Source organism: Schistocerca cancellata, chromosome 1, assembly GCF_023864275.1.
Source record: "Schistocerca cancellata isolate TAMUIC-IGC-003103 chromosome 1, iqSchCanc2.1, whole genome shotgun sequence".
In the NCBI taxonomy this organism is placed as follows: Eukaryota; Metazoa; Arthropoda; class Insecta; order Orthoptera; family Acrididae; genus Schistocerca; species Schistocerca cancellata.
In genome coordinates, this window is record NC_064626.1 from 733,701,506 (window position 1) to 733,723,581 (window position 22,076).

The following is a 22,076-nucleotide window of genomic DNA, read 5'->3' on the forward strand; positions in this document are numbered from 1 at the left end:
ATTTAAACCAATTAATTCAATAAAACTAATAATGATATCTCAATTAAGATTTATAAATATAAATTTCTAATCGTTTCGTGAGCTTCGAACCCAAGACTTATAGCGAGCGTTCCAGTGCTGTTATTAAAGCGCTACACTAGTGTACAACTACTTGGGACAACAGCATCAACTTTACCGTACGGATGCGAAATGTAATTACGTGTTACATTGTCAGTGATTCCGCTATTGATAGGAATACAAACGTCTGTGTCCAGAATTTTCTGACACCACAAAGCGAGAATCGAAACTCGAGAACCGACATCGGATCTCGAGAACAGCAAGAACTCGTTAGAATCGATAACTTTCAGTTCTCAGATCGCGGTTTGTCCCTCAATAAACACAAATGTCAGCACATTTACAATGGTATATTGCAATCACAGAGATTTGGGCGGATATCTGGATAGGCAGGACGCTTTCCTGTAGATGGGCGTTAAGTGCTCTTAACTTATGTAAAAGCAATTTGTTGATATCGAAATGTACGTTTCGAGGTTACCCGAGCAAAGATCTGCAAAGCAAAGATCTGTAGTGAGTTGAAGCTTGTGTGGCATTTTCTAGGTCGCCATTTTGTTTTTAGCGGAGGTGCAGCATATGTATATATTTTACAGGAAAATCGTGTTATAGTGATTCATCCCTAACTCTGGGTGTCAACAATCGAAAAAAATGAGCTCTAATGGGACTAGTGAGACCCAGATAGTTCTGTATGGTTCGAGCGGTAGAAGTTCTTCCCATTCAAACCATTCACCCACTGGGAAGGACTCGAAAAAACGGGAGACCGAAGGTTAGTTTAATTGATGAAAATTTGGATTGTGAAGTCGAAATATAGTTAGTTTTTTTTACTGCCGGCTTGGTGTAATATATATTTGTAAAGGGTTTTTGATTAATTTTATTGGCATCTGTGGCGTTGGAAAATATCGACTCGTAAGTTGGTTTGAGAGAGAATTAGCCAGTCCTTCAAATTAGGTTATGTTTACAGTTTTAAACATTTCATTGCACGACTCACACGTAGTCATTTCACATAAAGTAACCCTTCAGGATTAAAAATGCATCTTTGGTGAGGGAGTGAAGTAGAATGAGTACTTATTGACAGATTGCGGAAAGTCTTAGCTGCGATGCGTTGATCTACACTGAATTATTTTATTCATTACATTTGTCAGTCTTGTACACAATGAAGGTTTTCTAAACGTTCCGTAAACAGTGGTAAGATTACGTTTTGCCTCTCTGTTTTGGGTATTTCTTGTTGTCCTCGGTTTTTGTTGTATGTAAATGTTCAGGTATGCCTCACTACTTTTAAGTACTTCACTAGTTATGTAGGTCTACAAATTAATACTTAGCAAATTTTTTCATAATTTTGTGATACTAATGTTTGATATACTATCGCATGACATATTTTCGCAAAGTAATGATGATGGCCCCTAAAATCCAAACAAAACGCACATACCCTAACACTTTTTTAATAGAACACTCCTAACATTATAGTGAACTATTATGTTCGTCATTCCGAAGATGAAAGCCATAATCTGAATGTCTTACCGCCCACACAACCCAGCAAATGTGTTACATTTTCTTCTGTACAGTGAATGAGGACACTCCATGTGTAACATATGGCTGTAGTCAGCTATCAAGCTGCAGAATTACTGGTCCTGATAGTCTGTACCTATCCTCATTCCATTTGTTTAATTTTTCATGGAATCTTCCTCCCAGTTCCTCACTCACAGACCTAGATTTTGTAGGGAGTCCAGTAAGTGCAGCTTCATGCTCATTGAGACATTCAATACTTTGAAATTATCCAGTATGTTTCTCACTAATCATTGTGAGTTGCCAAGAAACTTCACAACTTGTTTAAAGGCTGTCAAAGGTGTTAAAAATTCAGTCTGTCTTTAAAGTATTTCACCTTTTGTTAGTTTGTAAATTTCGGAGCTGAACTTTCACCTTGTGTAATAATGTTAGATTTTATGTGAAGTGGAGGCAGAGGTTGTTTGCGTCCACCTTTGGCTCGAATGGTATGATCTTTCAACTTTTGGTGCGCTTAATTGGCCAGATATTTTTGATACCAGCATGTCTTTTGCACGACTGGCCTATATGCGTAGGTAGTAGGGGTCCTTCCTTACAGTGTCAACATGTTTAAGACTCTTGATGTGTCCTGATCCCCAACCTTGATGTGAAAGTACCCAAAATATACTTCTTTGACAAACCTTTGCAGCCTTTTTTCACTATATGTTGGCACAGATGTATCTGAATTGGTCAGGAGCATTAATATAACTTCCAGAATGTAAGAAATTCACAAAAGTGGACACCAGTCAGTTTGGTACTTGTTTCTGAAGTTGTGTGAAAAACAATATTTAAAACATGTAGACCCAAACATTACAATATCAGTGTATTGTGGGCTATAAAGTCAATCATCTTTTTGTTGCAGGTTGCATTGCAAACCTTCACAGACCAATGCTGGCATTATTATAAAGATTAAAAAGCTATATTTTGCATAGCTCACAGACATTCTAAATTTGTCAGAATATGCACATTCTAATTACTTTACACGAAATTAGCATCTAAAAATGCGATGGGAAAACGCTTTACCCTTAAGAAATCGATCTCACTTTTAGCCTGTGTTATCTGATACACCAATCTAATTCTCAGCATTCTGCTCTCTTGTCTGTACTACACTCACGTTTCACTTCCATACAAGGCTGCTCTCCTGAAAAATACTTTCAGAACAGACTTCTTATCATTTTTGAAATTTGTATTTGATGCTAACAAAATTTCTCTTTCAGAAACACTTTTTCCTGCTAGTGCCAGTTTTGTGCATCTTATATAATGTCTGCTTTCGCCATTGTCTATTGCTCTACCCTCCAAGTAGTCTTATTTAATGAGGCTACCATACTTCCATTGCACTTTTCATTTCTCTTGACAATTGTCAAATAACTTTTGAAGACGCTATAAGTCCCATTCAACATGATATTTCATGTCCTGTCTCTGACATAAGTACAATATCAGCAAACATCAGAATTTATCTCCTTGAACTTGAGTTCCATTTCCAAATTTCTGGTCGGGATCCTTTTCTGCTTGCAGGGATAACATTGTGGATGTGCTACAGTCTTGTCTCAAGTACTTCTCAACTTCTGCTTTCCTTTCAAATCATTTGGCTCTTATAACTGCCGTCTAGTTTGTGTGTAAATTATGGCTAAGAGTAACCCGTTGCTCTGTCTTTTAGCCTTTAGCTTCAAAGAGAGTATTCCAGTGAACATAGCAAAAAGCTTTCTATAAATATGCAACTGCTATAAATGTAGATTTTCCTATCCTCATATCTCATCTAAGATGCATCGTTAGACAATGTTGCTAAATTTTGTTGGGTTCCTAATACATCTTTTTCAGGATCATCTTCTGTCACTTTTTTCCATTATTCTGTAAATATTTCATGTCGTTATGACTTATGAAACTGATGGGTCTGTCACATTCACATCACCACACCCTGACTTCTTTTGAATTGGAATTGTTGCATTCTCCTTCAAGTGTAATAGTAGTACTTAACATTTTTCATATACCTTGCATAGCAATTGCAGTAGTTTTGCCATGGAATAGTGTAGCAGAATTTCAATAATTCAAATGGAATTTAATCTGCTCCGTATGGCTTATTCCCACGTAGGTCACAGATGATTTGTACGTTTCATCAGTTTATGGTTCACACTTATGAAAATCATAATCTCCAGAATTCTCATGCTTTTTATCTGCTTGCTACCATGCCTTATGCTTATACTGGATAGTAACCATCTTGCAGTTTCTGAAATGCATATCCCCCACCCTCTCCCCTTCCCTGGATCACTGAAAGTAGTGTCAAGGCACCTGAAAGGCTTTTTTTTCCATTGGAAACCTTGCAGCTGTTCATTTTCTGCTTGGTGAAACTTAGTTTTCAGCTTCTAGAGTGTTTCTTTCATGTTGTGAGGTCTGGCACTCCCATTGTGCTTCTTCATTCCTAGTCTCTGCTGTATCTCCAACAGTTTCATGTCCACTATCCGCTGTCTGAGAGCTCTGAAAGCTCACTGTCATTGAGTTCTAGTAGAATCTTCTCAGTTTCCTTGATGGAAAGTTTCACCATATTAGAGTCTGAAAAACAGAAATATTTATTGAAATGAGATATGTGATGCATGAAAATAATTAGAATATCCATCAAATAAATTAAGAATGGTTAGCTTCCAAAATAAATTCAACTGAACATCAAAAATGGTATCTACAAAAATGAGAATGTCCATGCAGCATGAACGCGCATCGCCACAGTGGTGTCAAGTTACAACCAGATTTGTAAAAATGTCACTAACAATGTAACAAAAAAGTTCACCAAAATAATACACACACAGTAACCTTACCTTTAACAAACTTGTAACAACTTTGTCTTCTATAAATTTTTGACAGGCCAGAAACAGAAAGGAAAAAGTGTCAAGTACATTCCACACACCACAGCACATGTAACAGTACAACAAATGTTCGACTGTTGACTTCACTATTCAAAGCAGACGAAAGTGCTCCATGTGGCACACGCTTAACTAGATTGTTGTCATCTGCCACCAGCGTGACAAAATGCACACATTCTGTTTTTCCACTCTGGAAACATGATGGTGTCAATTGACAACACGATGCACGAAACAGTTAGAGTGGCATACTGCGCCAACACAGTATGTTAAAAAAATTTGGATTGTTTTGAGGTATAAATGTCAAAGGTTAAGGTCAATGACCTGAATGTAAAATTCTTAGAAACCTGCCATGTTGCATATCAATGTAAAGCTTTACTCGTTAACTTTTCAGTGTCAAAAGTTTCATTGCTGTATTCAGATTGGAAGCCATTTATGTTGAGACACACACGTAAATTTCACACAATTCCCAAACTTCGTAGACCTATAACTTTCTTCACAGTTGTCATATACCTCTCCTCCAGATTGGTAGTTTTATGTCTTATTTGGATCATTGGATACTCCAAATTTTAAAGAGATCCGAGTGGGTTGGATTGAGTGCTGCATCGAACTGACGTGGGGTTACCACCATATATGTTAGCAGTTTTGTTCAGGCTCTGTGCTAACCCCAGGTCTGCACAGATTTGTGGTCTACCCACAAAGATTTGTTTGCTCAGATGTGATTTGTGCAAACAAATCTTAGTGTGTTGATTGATCTTACTGTTAATCTTAGTTTTGTTATATACATTTTTTATTCATGTGTAGTTGCTTTTTACTGCAGATTTTATATTTATGTTAAAAAATGTGTATGATCTGTTAGGCATTAGGCATTTTGATATTGATGTTATCCATTTCACTCGTAATCATGAAGTGATCTGCTGATAAAACATCAGATATACTTTGTGGTTAACACCAGCAACTAGTATTGGACATCTTTAACAAATGAGAAGAGAGAGATGCTTGGTTTCTAACATAAGTATTTAGTGAAAATAATGTATGAATAATAATTTCATATATTCTTAACAAGAGGAACATCAGTATAAAGAGTGAGTAATTGTGATTCCTTAAACGTGGTGTATGTGGTATGTGCACTTTGAGTACCTTTTGTTTCTTACGTAAAGGATTTGTTCCAATTATGCATTTTGTAATTAGTTGATACCATTCAGCAAGTTTTATAGCATGTGAAGTTTCAGAAGCTGATAGTGAAAACATTACAAAACAGATATTTCTTTGTAGCTGAAAAGGAAGAGCGGCGAAAGAGGCGCAGGTCCAGATGGGGAGGTGATGAGAAAGAGAAGACGTTTATTCCGGGAATGCCAACTGTTCTTCCTACAAACCTGAGTAAGCAGCAGGAACAGGCATATTTAGGTGAGTTTTATATAAAACATTATGGGTTAATTAATTTTTGTTCGGATACAGGTTTATATATTGACAATTTTGGCTAAGTGTGCTACCAGTGAAAAAATGATAGTTGATTTGATTATGTATTTTTCTGTGTTACTGAATATTCATATATTCTTACAGGTAAATGGGTTCATACTATGGGTGATTGATCTTTGTAATTTTTTTTTCTTGATTCCATAGGTAACTAGAAAGGGATCAGGATTTTGATGTCATAATTTTCTCCAATATCTTTGACCAAGTGAGGTTGGACATATAATACTTTGCAGTGTTCATTGTAATACCAAATTCAGTATGTTCTAACAATAATGACAATTATTTTTTGCAGTTTTATTGAGCCTGTTCATAAACCAAATTGTTCACTGGTGAAGATTAAATTGCTGTATGGCAATAAATTATTGCAAGCATCATCACTCTTATTTTCACACTGCACAGTTTATGTATAAGTAGGGTTACATACCGACCCTGTAATTGGGAGGGGGGATGATTTTCTTGGAGTAATCACATTTTTAATTGGGTAGTGGCCCATTATTTATTCCTGTTGTTTCATCGATGAAAATTTCATTTTTTTGTGTCTGAGAAACATCACTTCATATACTTCAAATGTAAAAATTGTTAATTATTTCTATTTTAAGATGAAAGTTTATATGATTTCTGTTTGTTATGACTAATTTCTTTTATGCATTCGGTATGAAAGCTGTCTGTAGTTGACTTATCAGACTAGTCTTAGAAGGTGATATATACCAAATTTTTTCATTCTTATCAAGTATTTACTGTAACTTTCTAATTTTTGGGCTTTGTGCCCTTTTCTAACCCATTAAATTTCAGTTCAGCTCCAGATTGAAGAAATCAGCAGGAAACTGCGCACTGGCGATTTAGGGATACCAGTTAACCCAGAAGAAAGGTGTGCTTCATGAAAAATAACCACTTCTATTCAGCTTAGCATCATCTTGAAGAAGTCTTATCTGCCATCCTATCATTACTTCTATCATGGGCTTTGTATTGGTTTGGAAACTAAAATATTTTTTTTACAAGGATGGACATTTCAGGTTGGATGACTACGGTTTGAAACAGCTGATAACTAGCTTAAATTTTATTGAGAGTTTAATCAGTTATCAGGTCTCAGTTTGAATTGCAGGATACTAAGAAGTAAAAAAAAAAATGAATGTATATCATTGTTCTGAAATATTTACATTCATATTAATTTTGTTGTGTTCAGTTGAGGCATAAGTCACATCTGAAATTGTGACTTGAAAGTAGTCATATTAAACAAATTTCATGCAGACTTTGCAGTGGCTTCTGTTTGTTTCTGAGTGTGCCATTTTTTACAACCAATGAATGCCAATAAGTGGAAAACTTCTTCAGCTTCCACTGCACTACACCTGCAACGTGTTTGTAACTTGAACTTTTTTTGTTTTGGGAGATGACATTCATTCCAAGTATTTGCTGTAAGCACTACCATAGCAAGAAATGTAGGCATAGTACTCTTACTGGTATAACCTGTAATTTGCATGCTTTGGATGTTTGACTTACTATAGACAAATGAGCCAATTGTTCAAATTTTCCTTTTTTTATTCTTTCACTGTCATTTGATAGTCCATACAAGTCTCGTTTAAGTAACCTACCATTAGCCACTGCATTTCCTGCAGAAATTTTTAATACTTTTGTCCTGGGTGTGAACAGTGATGGGATAATTTGATAAAGTTATCCTTAAACACAACTTTCATTATAACAAGAATTAATCTGTCATACTACATGCAGGGTTTACTGGAGGTAAATGCAAAAAATCATTTTAGGTATTTAGGCTCAACATAAGTTTACTGAGAAACTTCCACAGCAGTATGTGTTTTTGCCCCCAAGCTCCCTTTGTCTAAGGTATCCATTTCTTGCAAGAAGATTGTGCTGATACGGGGAATATTTTGATACTGTGTCCTTGTACTGGTATGTGCTCAATAGAACTTGAAATAAGTCTTATCACTGGAGATTTATGAAAAAACATTTTAGCTGAATGACAATAAGAGACATGATGTAAGATTTGTTCCTTGATCAGTTTTGGTCCTGGAATAAATTAGATAGCATATCTCTTACAATTGTCAGGCAAATATATCCTCAGTTTATAATTATAATGCAAATGTGGCATCAACAAGAATGAAAATATTTAAGTTCTACCCCGAAGTAGTTACTGTTGATAATTTCTGCATTCTGAAATGAATCAACAGACGGTGAAGTTTAAATCAAAGTAGCTGCTCTATGGGCACCCATTGTTCATAATTTCCAGAGACACTGGCTACAGCCTTGAAAACTAGTGCACCAGTGGAACAATAATAAACATAGTTAATTTAAATTTGTGTAGTGCAGTAGTGAATATAATTTTCAGTATTGCTTGGTTATAGTTCATTACAAAAAGTTCATCATTATATTAATCCTGCAATTCAGACACCAATGTTTTTGCTGTGTTGCATAAATGCAGTTACATGTATGTCATGCAGTTCTTTTAATTCTATTGTAGTTCAGTAATATGTTGCAATTTCTTAACTTTCAACAGCATAATTTTAAAGTTAACTGATTTGTACTGTCAAAGTATCTTGGAAGATTTCTCTGTTGCATCGCCTTGGTTGGTGTTCTGTTGATAAATGGTATACACAAGGGAAAGTAAAGGAATATGATTGATTTAATAGACATTTCTTTACTAAATTTTGTATTTTGAAGTTGGATACGTTTGTAAAATTAATTCCTTGCTTAGTGCTTTTGAAGAAAAACTACTGACAGTAGCTGCTACATGAAAATCCTGATTCATGTTTGTTTTTTCATTTGGTGAAAGGCATACATTTAGTTTTGAAGCAAGTCTTTGTAGGTTGGACAATAAAGAGAAAATTGAGTGACAACATTGCCCAAATTGGTTGCCATGCACTTTTTGTTCTAATAACTAAGTAGCAAGTTCTAGTATTTACATAATGCCATGCAAGAGAGATTGTTGCAGTTTTTAGTTCATAATGATAATATCCAAAATATTTGTTAAACTACTTTGTCCTAGTTTCTTTACACATATAGTGCGTGACATGTAGTATCAGACTTTTTGCCAGAATTTTTGTCTTTCACTGAAATGTAGCAAAACACAAATGAAATCAGTTTCTTGTGAGAATTTTTCTTATTTGAATTTGTTGAAATTGTCACAAGGCATTTGAGAATGCTGAATGGATTTTAATTCAGCAGATTGAGGAATACTTGGCTGTTGCTTGCGTTACTCCGGTTTGATGTGGTTTTAAATGCAGATTGCTCCAAGAACATTTTCAAAGAAACTTGACTAGTTACATTGCTCTTAGGATTCTCTGAAATATTCTTCGTCACTACATTTGCGTCAGTTTGCATAGTTTTCTAATAAGAAATGTACTGGGGAAGAGTGACATCCAAGATGTATGTGTCTTTTAAAGACACACACATGATAGGCCACCCACATGAAAAGATGTTGATGATAAAGTTTGGAGTAGAACACAATCAGTGTGTTAGGGCTACCATTGTTGTTTTCTCCTCACAGTCAGGAAAGTATGGGTTACATAGATCACTCATTTTGCCCTTGTAATTTATGTGGGGCATCAGATTAGCAAAAATGTCTTACCATAGTAGTGTAGGTATCTTAATACTGTTTTTATTTTTAGTGTATTCATGTTTTATTATTTTAAAAAACTTAAGAGCACAAACTGATAACTTTCTCTACATTCTTACAGATGATGGTTGCACAGGCCATTTTTGGCAAGGGCATTCTAGGCTTAATAACCACTATCTTAAAATAAGATGAATGGGAGCTTCACGTTTCATAACTACTGACCTAAAGAATAGAAGGTTGCTTTAATCAGTTTTCATTTCAGACTGCAGAACCTGTGGTGCCAAAATTAGTCTTCAAACACATTAAAATACCTCACTTACTGATTTTCTGATATCAGTAGGCTCCATAGCATCCATTTGTATGGTTCATCTTTGTATGGTCCAGACATTGTAATTAACTAATAATGTGGTCACAAATTGTGCTTTATCAATGAAATTGAAAATGATTTTTACTTCCGCGATGCAGTAAGAAAGTATGACCGTTCTTACTGCATTTGCATTTGTGATTAAATTAGTGACTGAATAGTAAATCAGTAACTTCAGGCAAAAGTGAATTAATGAGGGAAAGTAAACTCTTCATAATATTCCCACTTTTCTTTTGCAGCTTTTTATTTAAGCAATAATATTTTAGTAAATCGATGATACTTTCTTTCAGGAAGTCACTCCCTTTTAATGAAGAGTGGTTTTGTTTTTAGATTTACGTTTCCATCTAGCTTTCAGATACCATGTGTTAAAATTTTTTTCATTTCTTTACAACCAGCTTGTTAATTTAGGCAGTAATTTTCCTGATTTGACAGGTTAAGGATGCTGGAAATGTCCTCAATAAACCAAAACTTCATTATTATCAGTAGGGATTTTAAATGGATAGGGTGACTGGAAACCCAACTCAAATTTCATTTTCAAATTTGGTTTTCATACCATCTCTCATATAAATAATTGTCAGGTATTCTCTTATTTTGTGTAAAATAATTTCTTGCTCCTTTTGTATCTTATAAAGTTATTTGTTTAGCCATTTCCATATGTGGTTTTTGTAATTTATTTTTGCTTTTGCATCTTTCTTTAAATGTTCTTTTAAGTAATTTTGTCACATCTACCTGCTTTCTAGCATTTGCTTTCTGCCTGAAGAACAAATTCTGTGCATGATGACCCTGAATGAAGTTCATAGATGTGAAAATATTATTTTATTACTTTCTCCGTGTGTGTGTTCCTAGCTTAGAGCCAGAGAGGGGTGATAATGGGAGGTGGGGTGAAGTGCTTCACTAGCACTCATTTCACAGGGCCCTGCACTAGAGTATTGCAGTATTTGGTAAACTGGTATGTGACTGTGCACATTGTACTGACTGCAAGTATTGAGATGCAGTATGCCAGAACTTTGGCTGAGCTGAAGCTACTACAGAATCAAAAAATGTTAAGACATTAAAGCTATTTTCATTAATTTGAGTTCCATAGTACGGGGGAAAGTACTAAATACAAGCACAAAATGGATTTTAATATGCAGTGTAGGATTGTGATGTGAATGCACAAAGAATGAGATATAATGAAAGCAAAACATTTTTAATTGTATATGATTGAATGCATATTCATTAATGTCAGTACTCAAGTCTCCCATTAGTGTGGTATTGAGTTCAGTGCCATGAGTTTTCTTCCTAAATCTGTTTAATCATATTTAACATTTCAGCAACTATGAACAATTGTTATTGCTGCTTCACTTGAGTTATTTTTTGTGATTTATTCCACTGCAGCCTGTTAAATACATTTAGGTTCTCTCTTTACTGCAAAGGATGCTTATGGAGAATATAGGATTAATTGAACCAACCTGAGTAAATCTCATTGTTCATTCCACAAATTCACACCATGTTACTACAAGTAACTATAAGGTACCTTTCTTGACATTTCACTTTCTGGGGAACCATTATGAATAGGCTTCTTGCCAATGCACACTGCAGTCAGTGTAGTTAGTCAATCTGCTATCCTCTTGATTAAATGTGTTACAAATGACTCAGTGTCTCTAATTTCTAAATCATATCAACTATAGGACTCTGCCACCACATAATCAACGAGCAACTGGTTGTGTTGGCCCTAGGCTCTGAAATTCAAAAGCATTTGGGAGTCTGGTCAGAGATTGCTGTGAGGATAACCATGCCAAGGCCGGAGACTGTTAATGTGCTCTCCCAGAATTCTCTGTATCTGAAAGTCTGGTCTAATGTACAGAGGGTAGAGAGGCACAACTGATGCGTGTGAGTTTGTGCGGCTTTGTTATTCTGACCTGCATGAAAGAATATTGGGAGTAAGGAACTGGTAATGACTTCAGACCATATGGTACATCCACCTCTCCCTGTACCTTGCTGCACAAGGTTTTACAAAATAGATGACATGAACCACAGAATTATAAATGCTTCTACTATACAAGTTAGGTTCAAAAAGTGAGGTGGTTTTATGTTTTCATGAAAAAATATTTATTTATTGGTTATTCATGTTCTTCAAAGTAATTCCCCTCAGATACAATACATTTGTGCCAACACTTTTTCCAATCCTCGAAGCACTTCTTGTAAGCACTTCTTGGTACAGCCTTGAGTACATCCAGTGATGCAGTTTTTATTTCCTCAGTCATTGAAAATCTCCGTCCTTTTAGGTGTCTTCAGTTTTGGGAACAGGAAAAAGTCGCAGGGGGCCAAATCCTGTGAATATGGTGGCTGTGGAATGATTGTCGTGTTGTTTTTTGGCCAAAAATCTCTCACAAGCAATGATGAATGAGCTGGTGCATTGTCATGATGTTAAAGCCGTGAATTGTTTTTCCACGATTTCGGACTTTTTTGGCATATTGCTTATTGCAAATGGTGCATAATGTCAAGGTAATAGTCCTTATTAACCGTACAACATCGAGGCAAAAATTCATGATGTTCTACACCATGGTAATTGGAAAAAAAGCAGTGACCAAAACTTTGACATTTGATCGAACTTGGTATGCTTTTTTCAGTCTTGGCTCTCTAGGATGCTTCCATTGGGACAATTGGTCTTTGGTTTCAACGTCATAACCTTCAACCCATGTTTCATAACCAGTTACGACCATTTTGAGCAAATTAGGATCATCATTGACATCATTCAAGAGGTCCTGAGTGACGCCCTTCTGGTCAGAATTGCAAAGTTTTGGAACAAACTTTGCTGAAACACGTCTCGTGTCCAAAGCATCTGAAAAAATTGCATGACACAAGCTGACCAATACGCCAACATCCTCAGCAGCTTCTCTTACAGTAATTCAACGATTTTCCAAACAATTTTCTTAACAGCAGTTTCGATGTTATCATCTGTTGCTGATGTGCTGGGGCACCCAGAGTGAGGTTCGTCATTGTCATCTTCTCGGCCATCTTGAAAGAGTTTGTACGACTTGTAAACATTTTTTTTTTTACTGAGAGCAGACTCACTGTATGCCACTGTCAACATTCAAGTGTTTTAGAGCACGTGATTCCATTTCTCACACAATATTTGAAAAAATTCGTTCTATTTTTTATAATAATCGAAAATCGCCGAGCACGCTAAAACATGTCTAACCTTTCTATCTGTCAAAAACAAATGATGCTATACACTAGAAACTGTGAACATATGTTTGGAACAGGTGTACAAACATAACAAAAAAAAATTGATAATCGAATTACATTGCCCGCCCAATTTGAAGTCGCCTTACTTTTTGAACAGGCCTTGTACATTCAGGGGTAGAAAATAGTGGAACTCCATGGTCTAGAGATGAGTTTGCGAAATTGGAAGAGGAATGAAGATCAAGTGGGATATCAAAAGATTATCAGAAGTGCAATGAGTAAGTAAGAGGAACAGAGAAGGGAGGAAATTTAGGTGTAGGCTGTAACGTAAACAGGGTAATTAGGAGCAGTATTATAGAAATTTCTGAATCTGCCTAAATAATACACTATGTGATCAACAGTATCCAGACACCTGGCTGAAAATGGCTTAAAAGTTCGTAATGCCATCCATTGGTAATGCTGGAATTCAATATGGTGTTGGACCACCCTTAGCCTTGATGACAGCTTCCACTCTCGCAGGCAGTAAGGTGCTGGAAGGTTTCTTGGGGAATGGCAGCCCATTGTTCACGAAGTGCTGCACTGAGGAGAGGTATCAGTGTCAGTTGATGAGGCCTGGCACAAAGTCAGTGTTCCAAAACATTCCAGAGGTGTTCTATAGGGTTCAGGTCAGGACTCTGTGCAGGCAAGTCCATTACAGGGATGTTATTGTCATGCATCCACTCCGCCACTGGCCGTGCGTTATAAACAGGTGCTTGATCGTGTTGATGCAATCACCATACTCGAATTGCTCTTCTACTGTGGAAAACAAGAAGGCACTGTGTTTAATTCACTTTGGAAATCTAGAAATGAGGAATCTGTCTGTTGCTAGCATCCGTATCACAGTATACCATGTGAGAAAAGTCAGTTGAGTTTCGTGCAGGCGACACTTTCTAAAACTGTGCTGATATTTGGACATACACATTCTTGGTGTCAAGGAAATTTTATTATGTTCAAAGAGAGAATACGTTCAAGAATTCTGTAGCAAACAGATGTTAATGATACTGGTCTATAATTTCCTCAGTTTGCTCTTCTTATGCAAAGGAGCCACCTCCATCTCCTCTACCTCCTCCCCCTCCCCTCCTCTACCTCCTCCCCCTCCCCTCCTCTACCTCCTCCCCCTCCCCTCCTCTACCTCCTCCCCCTCCCCTCCTCTACCTCCTCCCCCTCCCCTCCTCTACCTCCTCCCCCTCCCCTCCTCTACCTCCTCCCCCTCCCCTCCTCTACCTCCTCCCCCTCCCCTCCTCTACCTCCTCCCCCTCCCCTCCTCTACCTCCTCCCCCTCCCCTCCTCTACCTCCTCCCCCTCCCCTCCTCTACCCCCTCCCCTCCTCTACCTCCTACCCCCTCCCCTCCTCTACCTCCTACCCCCTCCCCTCCTCTACCTCCTACCCCCTCCCCACCTCTACCTCCTACCCCCTCCCCACCTCTACCTCCTACCCCCTCCCCACCTCTACCTCCTACCCCCTCCCCACCTCTACCTCCTACCCCCTCCCCACCTCTACCTCCTACCCCCTCCCCACCTCTACCTCCTACCCCCTCCCCACCTCTACCTCCTACCCCCTCCCCACCTCTACCTCCTACCCCCTCCCCACCTCTGCCTCCCCCTCCCCTCGTCTGCCTCCCCCTCCCCTCCCCTCCTCTTCCTCCGCCCCAACCCCTCCCCTCCCCTCCCCTCCTCTTCCTCCGCCCCAACCCCTCCCCTCCTCTTCCTCTTGACTGCTGCTGTATTTATATATGGGCACAGTGCACCACCAAATGAAACATATGCTACCAACAGCTCTAGGCACATGTAGCAGCAAATAAATGTTCCCTTTTTTTATATACGTTAATATCTCTGGCATTTAATAGTTCTGTTTTCTTAATTTTTATATGAATGGAGTTAAACTTGGTTTAGATACCGAAAAAATTTTAGCTCGACTGCATTCAATTTCTGCCAGCTAGAATTCTTAGAACGGAACCAGCAGTGGAAAGTGATGTGAACTGCCTCTTTTAGATTGCTTGTAATGACTTGCACTAAAATCTTGAAACTTGGTACAGCTTTATTATTTCATCAGTTTAATCAAGTGCTGTAATTAGGTTTTTCTATAACAAGTACAAATGATACATAATCTTTTATGAATAAGGTAGTCTTTGTAACTCTTCAAGCTTTCCTGCGGATGTGTTGTAAATAGTCTTCACAGGTTTGCCGCCGGATCACATTGTGCAGATTCCACAATATTTCCTCGGAGCAACTGTCAGACATCTTCAGTTGGTTCAACTTTGCTGATGGTTAGGTACAACCGACGGTATCCGCATGTCGATGCCCTGTTTCTAGAATACACGTACGAAGAATGCGCAGGTGCAGAAATTGCATATGCGCAATGATTTGCAGATAGATGGTGCCGAAAATCGCAGAGCAGCTCTCCTGCGCATGTGCTGTACGCTGCGTTTGCCAACAGTGCAGCTAGATGTTACTCACCAATGGCTGTACTAGACCAATGTTACGACGGGCCTTTTATTGAAGAATCTGGATTTTCGCATTTAATAGCAGCCAATGCAGGGTTCCAGACTGTGCTCAGGTGAAATCCCACATCCTTGTTGATGAGATTATTGGCTGTACGAATATGTATTGCTTGCTTAATGACGCAATCCCAGAAAGATGATGCCGGGGATAAAATTTCTGTCTTTCCATAAGTCATCCAATGTCCTGTATTCAGACAGTGTTCCGCAATTGCTGACTTTTCCGGTTGACTAAGGTGTGTATGATGCTGATTTTCATTGCAGCATTCTTGCACTGTGTGACATGTCTGGCCTATATACGCTGCCCCACATTGACAAGGAATCTTTTACACACCACACTTCTTCAGGCCAAGTTCATTCTTAACCGAACCCAACAGGTTTCTCTGGTTGAAAAAGACACTTAATTCCATATCTTCAGAGGACTCTTCCTATTCTTGATGACATGGCATCAAAATACGGCAAAAAGGCCAAAGTGGCCGGTGTCTTCGTATCTTCGTTCTGCTCCATAGATTGAACTCGCCTGGGCCTGAATGCATTACGTATCTGTCTCTCAGAATAACCTTTTTGTCGGAACACTGTGTTCAAATGTTTAGCTCACTCGACAGGCTTTAAGGATCGGATAGCCCATGTGCTCTATGAACTAACATACGTAATGCAGTACCGCATTGTGCAGGATGATGACAGCTTGTGGCCTGTAGATATAGATCCGTATGCGTTGGCTTGCTGTAGATACTGTGTCCCAAGGTTCCATCTGCTTTCCTTTGTGTCAAAACATCAAGAAAAGGTAAAGTACCTTCTTTTTCTGCTTCCATTTTGAAGTTTATATTTGGATGCAGTGAATTCAGACGCTGAAGAAATGTAGGTAGAGTATAAAGTCCATGTGGCCACACCACAAATGTATCTTTGCATCATTAAGGAAGCAATACATATTCATGCAGCTGATAATATCATCAATAAGAATGCGGGATTTCAACTGAGGACAGCCTAGAACCCTGTATTTGCTGCTATTAAATCAAGATGCGAAAATCCAGATTCTTTGATAACAGGCCCCTCATAACATTGGTCTAGTATGGTCATTGGTGAATAATGTCTGGTCGCACTGTTGGCAAACGCAGCATACAGTGCACACACAAGAGAGCCGCTCTGCAATTTTCGGCAGAGGGAGTTTGAATATGGCACCATCTATCTGCAAATCATTGCGCATGAACGATTTCCGCTCCTGCGCATTCTTCATGCACGTGTTTGAGAAACGACGCGTTGACGTGCGGATACCGTCAGTCGTACCTAGCCACCAGCAAGGTTGAACCACCTGAAGATGTCAGACAGTTGCTCTGAGGAAATATTGTGGAATTTGCACAACGTGATCTGGCAGCAAACCTGTGAAGACTATTTATAAGGTACTCCATGTTTCAAATTTAGTTTTTAATAAATAACTTGAAAACTAATAGAGGTAGCTGAGTGTCACATGTATAGGATTTTTACTTGACTGAGGTTGCATATGAATTTTCTTCTTTCTGAGTTAATATTCAAAGCCTTCAAATTTTCAAAAAAATGCCGGTTTTGGCCAAAACATTGCTTTGATCAAATTGATACTTAAAACTTTTGATTACGATTTAGATTTGCACATTCTGAACAATTTTTATCTTTCTAGCTTCTTTATTTAGCACGACTTCTTTTTTCTTAAAATAATTCATTTACCAGAACTTACTCATCTGATCCTCTGAGATTTGACAGTTTTAACATTAATATACTGAAGCAAACACTGACAAAGTTTGGAAAAGTTACTTTAATTTTTAATTTCACTTTTAGATTATGGTGCAGTACTTAGTATGCTATGCACAGGCACTTTATGGTGATGTGGCACTAACAGTAGTGAACTGGTTTATAAGTCCCAGCACACTCGCTCACCTCTGTACCTCGCACAGTGATACAGTGCTTGTTTCGCCACACTTTGCTCACTAATCTCTTCCAGTTCAATAATGAATTAAACATAATGTTGGCCCATACCTTTTTGTATAAAATTATGAATTTACAGTCATCATGAAAATGGAAAAAAAGAAACTAACTTTCTACCACCACTTCGCTTTCTCCAAAAACGGATGTTGCCCAATAGTGGTTGCTGGTGTCCGTAACGGCCTTTTTTATTATAATTGAACATAATTATGTCTAATCTGTCATTCCCTAGTTTGTTCTGACAGTTACATTTGTACAATAGACAGTATGTACATTTACAGCAAAAAGTAATGAAACAAATAGCTTTTATCACTGCTTTCAAAATTAGAAATTTGTTGATCAAGCACTGAACTGCTAGTCCTTAACAAAAACTGTCTGCTCAACACACAAGGCCATCTTGAAAATATTTTGCCTATAATGCATGTAGAACTTAATCATAGCCAACACTTGGTTCAAGAATCATAAAAGAAGGTTGTATACCTGGAAGAATCCTGGAGATACTAGTAGGTATCAGATAGATTATATAATGGTAAGACAGAGATTTAGGAACCAGGTTTTAAATTGTAAGACATTTCCTGGGGCAGATGTGGATTCTGACCACAATCTATTGGTTATGAACTGCAGATTGAAACTGAAGAAACTGCAAAAAGGTGGGAATTTAAGGAGATGGGACCTGGATAAACTGAAAGAACCAGAGGTTGTAGAGAGTTTCAGGGAGAGCATAAGGGAACAATTGACAGGAATGGGGGAAAGAAATACAGTAGAAGAAGAATGGGTAGCTCTGAGGGATGAAGTAGTGAAGGCAGCAGAGGATCAAGTAGGTAAAAAGACGAGGGCTAATAGAAATCCTTGGGTAACAGAAGAAATATTGAATTTAATTGATGAAAGGAGAAAATACAAAAATGCAGTAAATGAAGCAGGCAAAAAGGAATACAGACGTCTCAAAAATGATATCGACAGGAAGTGCAAAATGGCTAAGCAGGGATGGCTAGAGGACAAATGTAAGGATGTAGAGGCTTGTCTCACTAGGGGTAAGATAGATACTGCCTACAGGAAAATTAAAGAGACCTTTGGAGAGAAGAGAACCACTTGTATGAATATCAAGAGCTCAGATGGCAACCCAGTTCTAAGCAAAGAAGGGAAGGCAGAAAGGTGGAAGGAGTATATAGAGGGTTTATACAAGGGCGATGAACTTGAGGACAATATTATGGAAATGGAAGAGGATGTAGATGAAGACGAAATGGGAGATAAGATACTGCGTGAAGAGTTTGACAGAGCACTGAAAGACCTGAGTCGAAACAAGGCCCCGGGAGTAGACAACATTCCATTTGAACTACTGATGGCCTCGGGAGAGCCAGTCATGACAAAACTCTACCATCTGGTGAGCACGATGTATGAGACAGGCGAAATACCCTCAGACTTCAAGAAGAATATAATAATTCCAATCCCAAAGAAAGCAGGTGTTGACAGATGTGAAAATTACCGAACTATCAGTTTAATAAGTCACAGCTGCAAAATACTAACGCGAATTCTTTACAGACGAATGGAAAAACTGGTAGAAGCCGACCTCGGGGAAGATCAGTTTGGATTCCGTAGAAATGTTGGAACACGTGAGGCAATACTGACCTTACGACTTATCTTAGAAGAAAGATTAAGAAAAGGCAAACCTACGTTTCTAGCATTTGTAGACTTAGAGAAAGCTTTTGACAATGTTGACTGGAATACTCTCTTTCAAATTCTGAAGGTGGCAGGGGTAAAATACAGGGCGCGAAAGGCTATTTACAGTTTGTACAGAAACCAGATGGCAGTTATAAGAGTCGAGGGACATGAAAGGGAAGCAGTGGTTGGGAAAGGAGTAAGACAGGGTTGTAGCCTCTCCCCGATGTTATTCAATCTGTATATTGAGCAAGCAGTAAAGGAAACAAAAGAAAAATTCGGAGTAGGTATTAAAATCCATGGAGAAGAAATAAAAACTTTGAGGTTCGCCGATGACATTGTAATTCTGTCAGAGACAGCAAAGGACTTGGAACAGCAGTTGAACGGAATGGACAGTGTCTTGAAAGGAGGATATAAGATGAACATCAACAAAAGCAAAACGAGGATAATGGAATGTAGTCAAATTAAGTCAGGTGATGCTGAGGGAATTAGATTAGGAAATGAGACACTTAAAGTAGTAAAGGAGTTTTGCTATTTAGGGAGTAAAATAACCGATGATGGTCGAAGTAGAGAGGATATAAAATGTAGACTGGCAATGGCAAGGAAAGCGTTTCTCAAGAAGAGGAATTTGTTAACATCGAGTATAGATTTAAGTGTCAGGAAGTCGTTTCTGAAAGTATTTGTATGGAGTGTAGCCATGTATGGAAGTGAAACATGGACGATAACTAGTTTGGACAAGAAGAGAATAGAAGCTTTCGAAATGTGGTGCTACAGAAGAATGCTGAAAATAAGGTGGGTAGATCACGTAACTAATGAGGAGGTATTGAATAGGATTGGGGAGAAGAGAAGTTTGTGGCACAACTTGACTAGAAGAAGGGATCGGTTGGTAGGACATGTTTTGAGGCATCAAGGGATCACAAATTTAGCATTGGAGGGCGTTGTGGAGGGTAAAAATCGTAGAGGGAGACCAAGAGATGAATACACTAAGCAGATTCAGAAGGATGTAGGTCGCAGTGAGTACTGGGAGATGAAGAAGCTAGCACAGGATAGAGTAGCATGGAGAGCTGCATCAAACCAGTCTCAGGACTGAAGACCACAACAACAACAACAACAACAACAATGCATGTAGCAGACAACAATAGAGATTGTTTGCACAGCATGTGATCTTACCTTTCTCACCAATATGAGCAACAGATGCTGCCACCTGTGGTATTTTGTGATAGGGCAAGCATCATAGAGTACCTTGATACAGACAATACATGTAAGACAAACATCAGAATACGTTTACAAAGCTGAGAAATGGCAGACATAGGTACTGTATTTTTCAATTCAATAAACTTACCAACAGCTGTACACTTTAAGATATTTTATTTTGTTCTGAAGGCCCCCAGTTTCAGCAGTTCATTTTGACATCTTCAGTCCCCATATGCTTTTTTCAAATCAACGAACTTATTGTATAGTGCTATAAAACTGGATATCGTGAATTCCAACTTTAGTGTGAATGAGCTCCGCAACGATTGAAATTCATTATATCAGGTTTTACGGCACTTTATGGTAAGTTTGTTGATTTGAATAACAGGGTATGGGGCCTGAAGATAGCAAAATAATTTGCCGAAACTGGTTGCTTTCAGAATAAAATAAAATATCTTAATGTGTACGGCTTTTGGTGAAGTTATCGAGTTGAAAAGTACTACAAGCCGATGTCCTCTGGCCGTAATGGACCAACAGGGATTTGGTACCGTATTGTACGTTTTTTATTATATTCTGTGCAATGTAGGAAGTTAACTTTTTTTGTCCTACTATTTTGTAATAGATGTTATTGACAGTTACACTGCGGTGTTTCTCTTATTTTATCTTTTTTGTGACCTCAGTTGGATTGATGTTGTATTTTAAATTGTTTTCTTTTTCATGTATCATTCTTTGTTGGCTTTAGAGCTTTTCTTCTTTTAATCTATTTTGTGTAAGGGCACTGATGACTTCATTAGTTTATGGTTCGAAAACAATGATCATAATAATCGTTACATCACGGTTGTCAGTAAAGTATGGAGGTTTTTGCTGACCATTTTTTCTAATCCTGAATAAAAAGTTTTTCCTTATCTATGTTCGATGTGATGGTTAGACTGAATTGTCACATGAATTGATATTTTTTCTTTCTATGGAAACTTTTCATTTACTTTCATGAAGCTTGTTCTGCAATGGTGTGGTAGTCATTAAAGAAGTTTCTTCTTCTTCTTCTTCTTCTTCTTCTTCTTCTTCATCTTCTTCTTCTTATAACAACCAGATTGCTAGCTGAAAAGGAATGCAGTATTCCAGGAGTGGTGCTGTAAAATTCAAACATAAATTGTGAATCAGTAACTACTAGTCATTGTACAGCTGCAGGGCAAGCCTTTGATGTGGTTGTTACAAGTTGTTCTCTATTCAAGTGGTTATAACAAGTTCTCTATTCAAAACTTGTCTTCTTAGGATACTGACATGTTGTTTCTGCTATCATACCAATAAAATATCTTCTGTAATGCAGGATGACTGTCAAGTTTTGCAGTATTATACAGAGTATTTTGTAACCTTCATCAAGATATTTTTTAAATATTTTTGTGGTCTCACTGAATGAAGTGCCTCTGTCCCTTCTTCACTTTGAAGATAAATAGTTGTCTGTGCTAAGAATAGCGCAGGAATTCCATTGTTTTCAATTAATTTTGTTTCTCTTTCACTTCTTCACATTGCAAAAAATCATTGTTGTACCATTTCAAAGACACCTTTCATAAAAAGGTGCAGCTCATCTACAAACATACGCAATATGACTGAGTCGTCGTGTTTCAACATCTATTGTGTTTAACAACAATACTTCAAAATTGTCATTTTAGTCTTGTTACAATTGTGACTCAAACACTTTGCAAATGTTAGAAGTATGTGCTGTA

The 22,076-nt window shown here is 37.8% G+C and overlaps 1 protein-coding gene across 1 annotated transcript in view; it reads left to right on the forward strand.

Moving 5' to 3' along the window:
• Positions 1 to 573: 573 nt before the first annotated feature.
• Positions 574 to 22,076, forward strand: part of LOC126185454 (splicing factor 1-like) — a 33,018-nt gene continuing 11,515 nt past the window's right edge. The window contains exons 1-3 of the mRNA XM_049928131.1: positions 574 to 817; positions 5,715 to 5,846; positions 6,708 to 6,783. Coding sequence (XP_049784088.1) covers positions 700 to 817; positions 5,715 to 5,846; positions 6,708 to 6,783 — 326 coding nt within the window. The 5' untranslated portion in view covers positions 574 to 699. The remainder of the gene's footprint in view (positions 818 to 5,714; positions 5,847 to 6,707; positions 6,784 to 22,076) is intronic.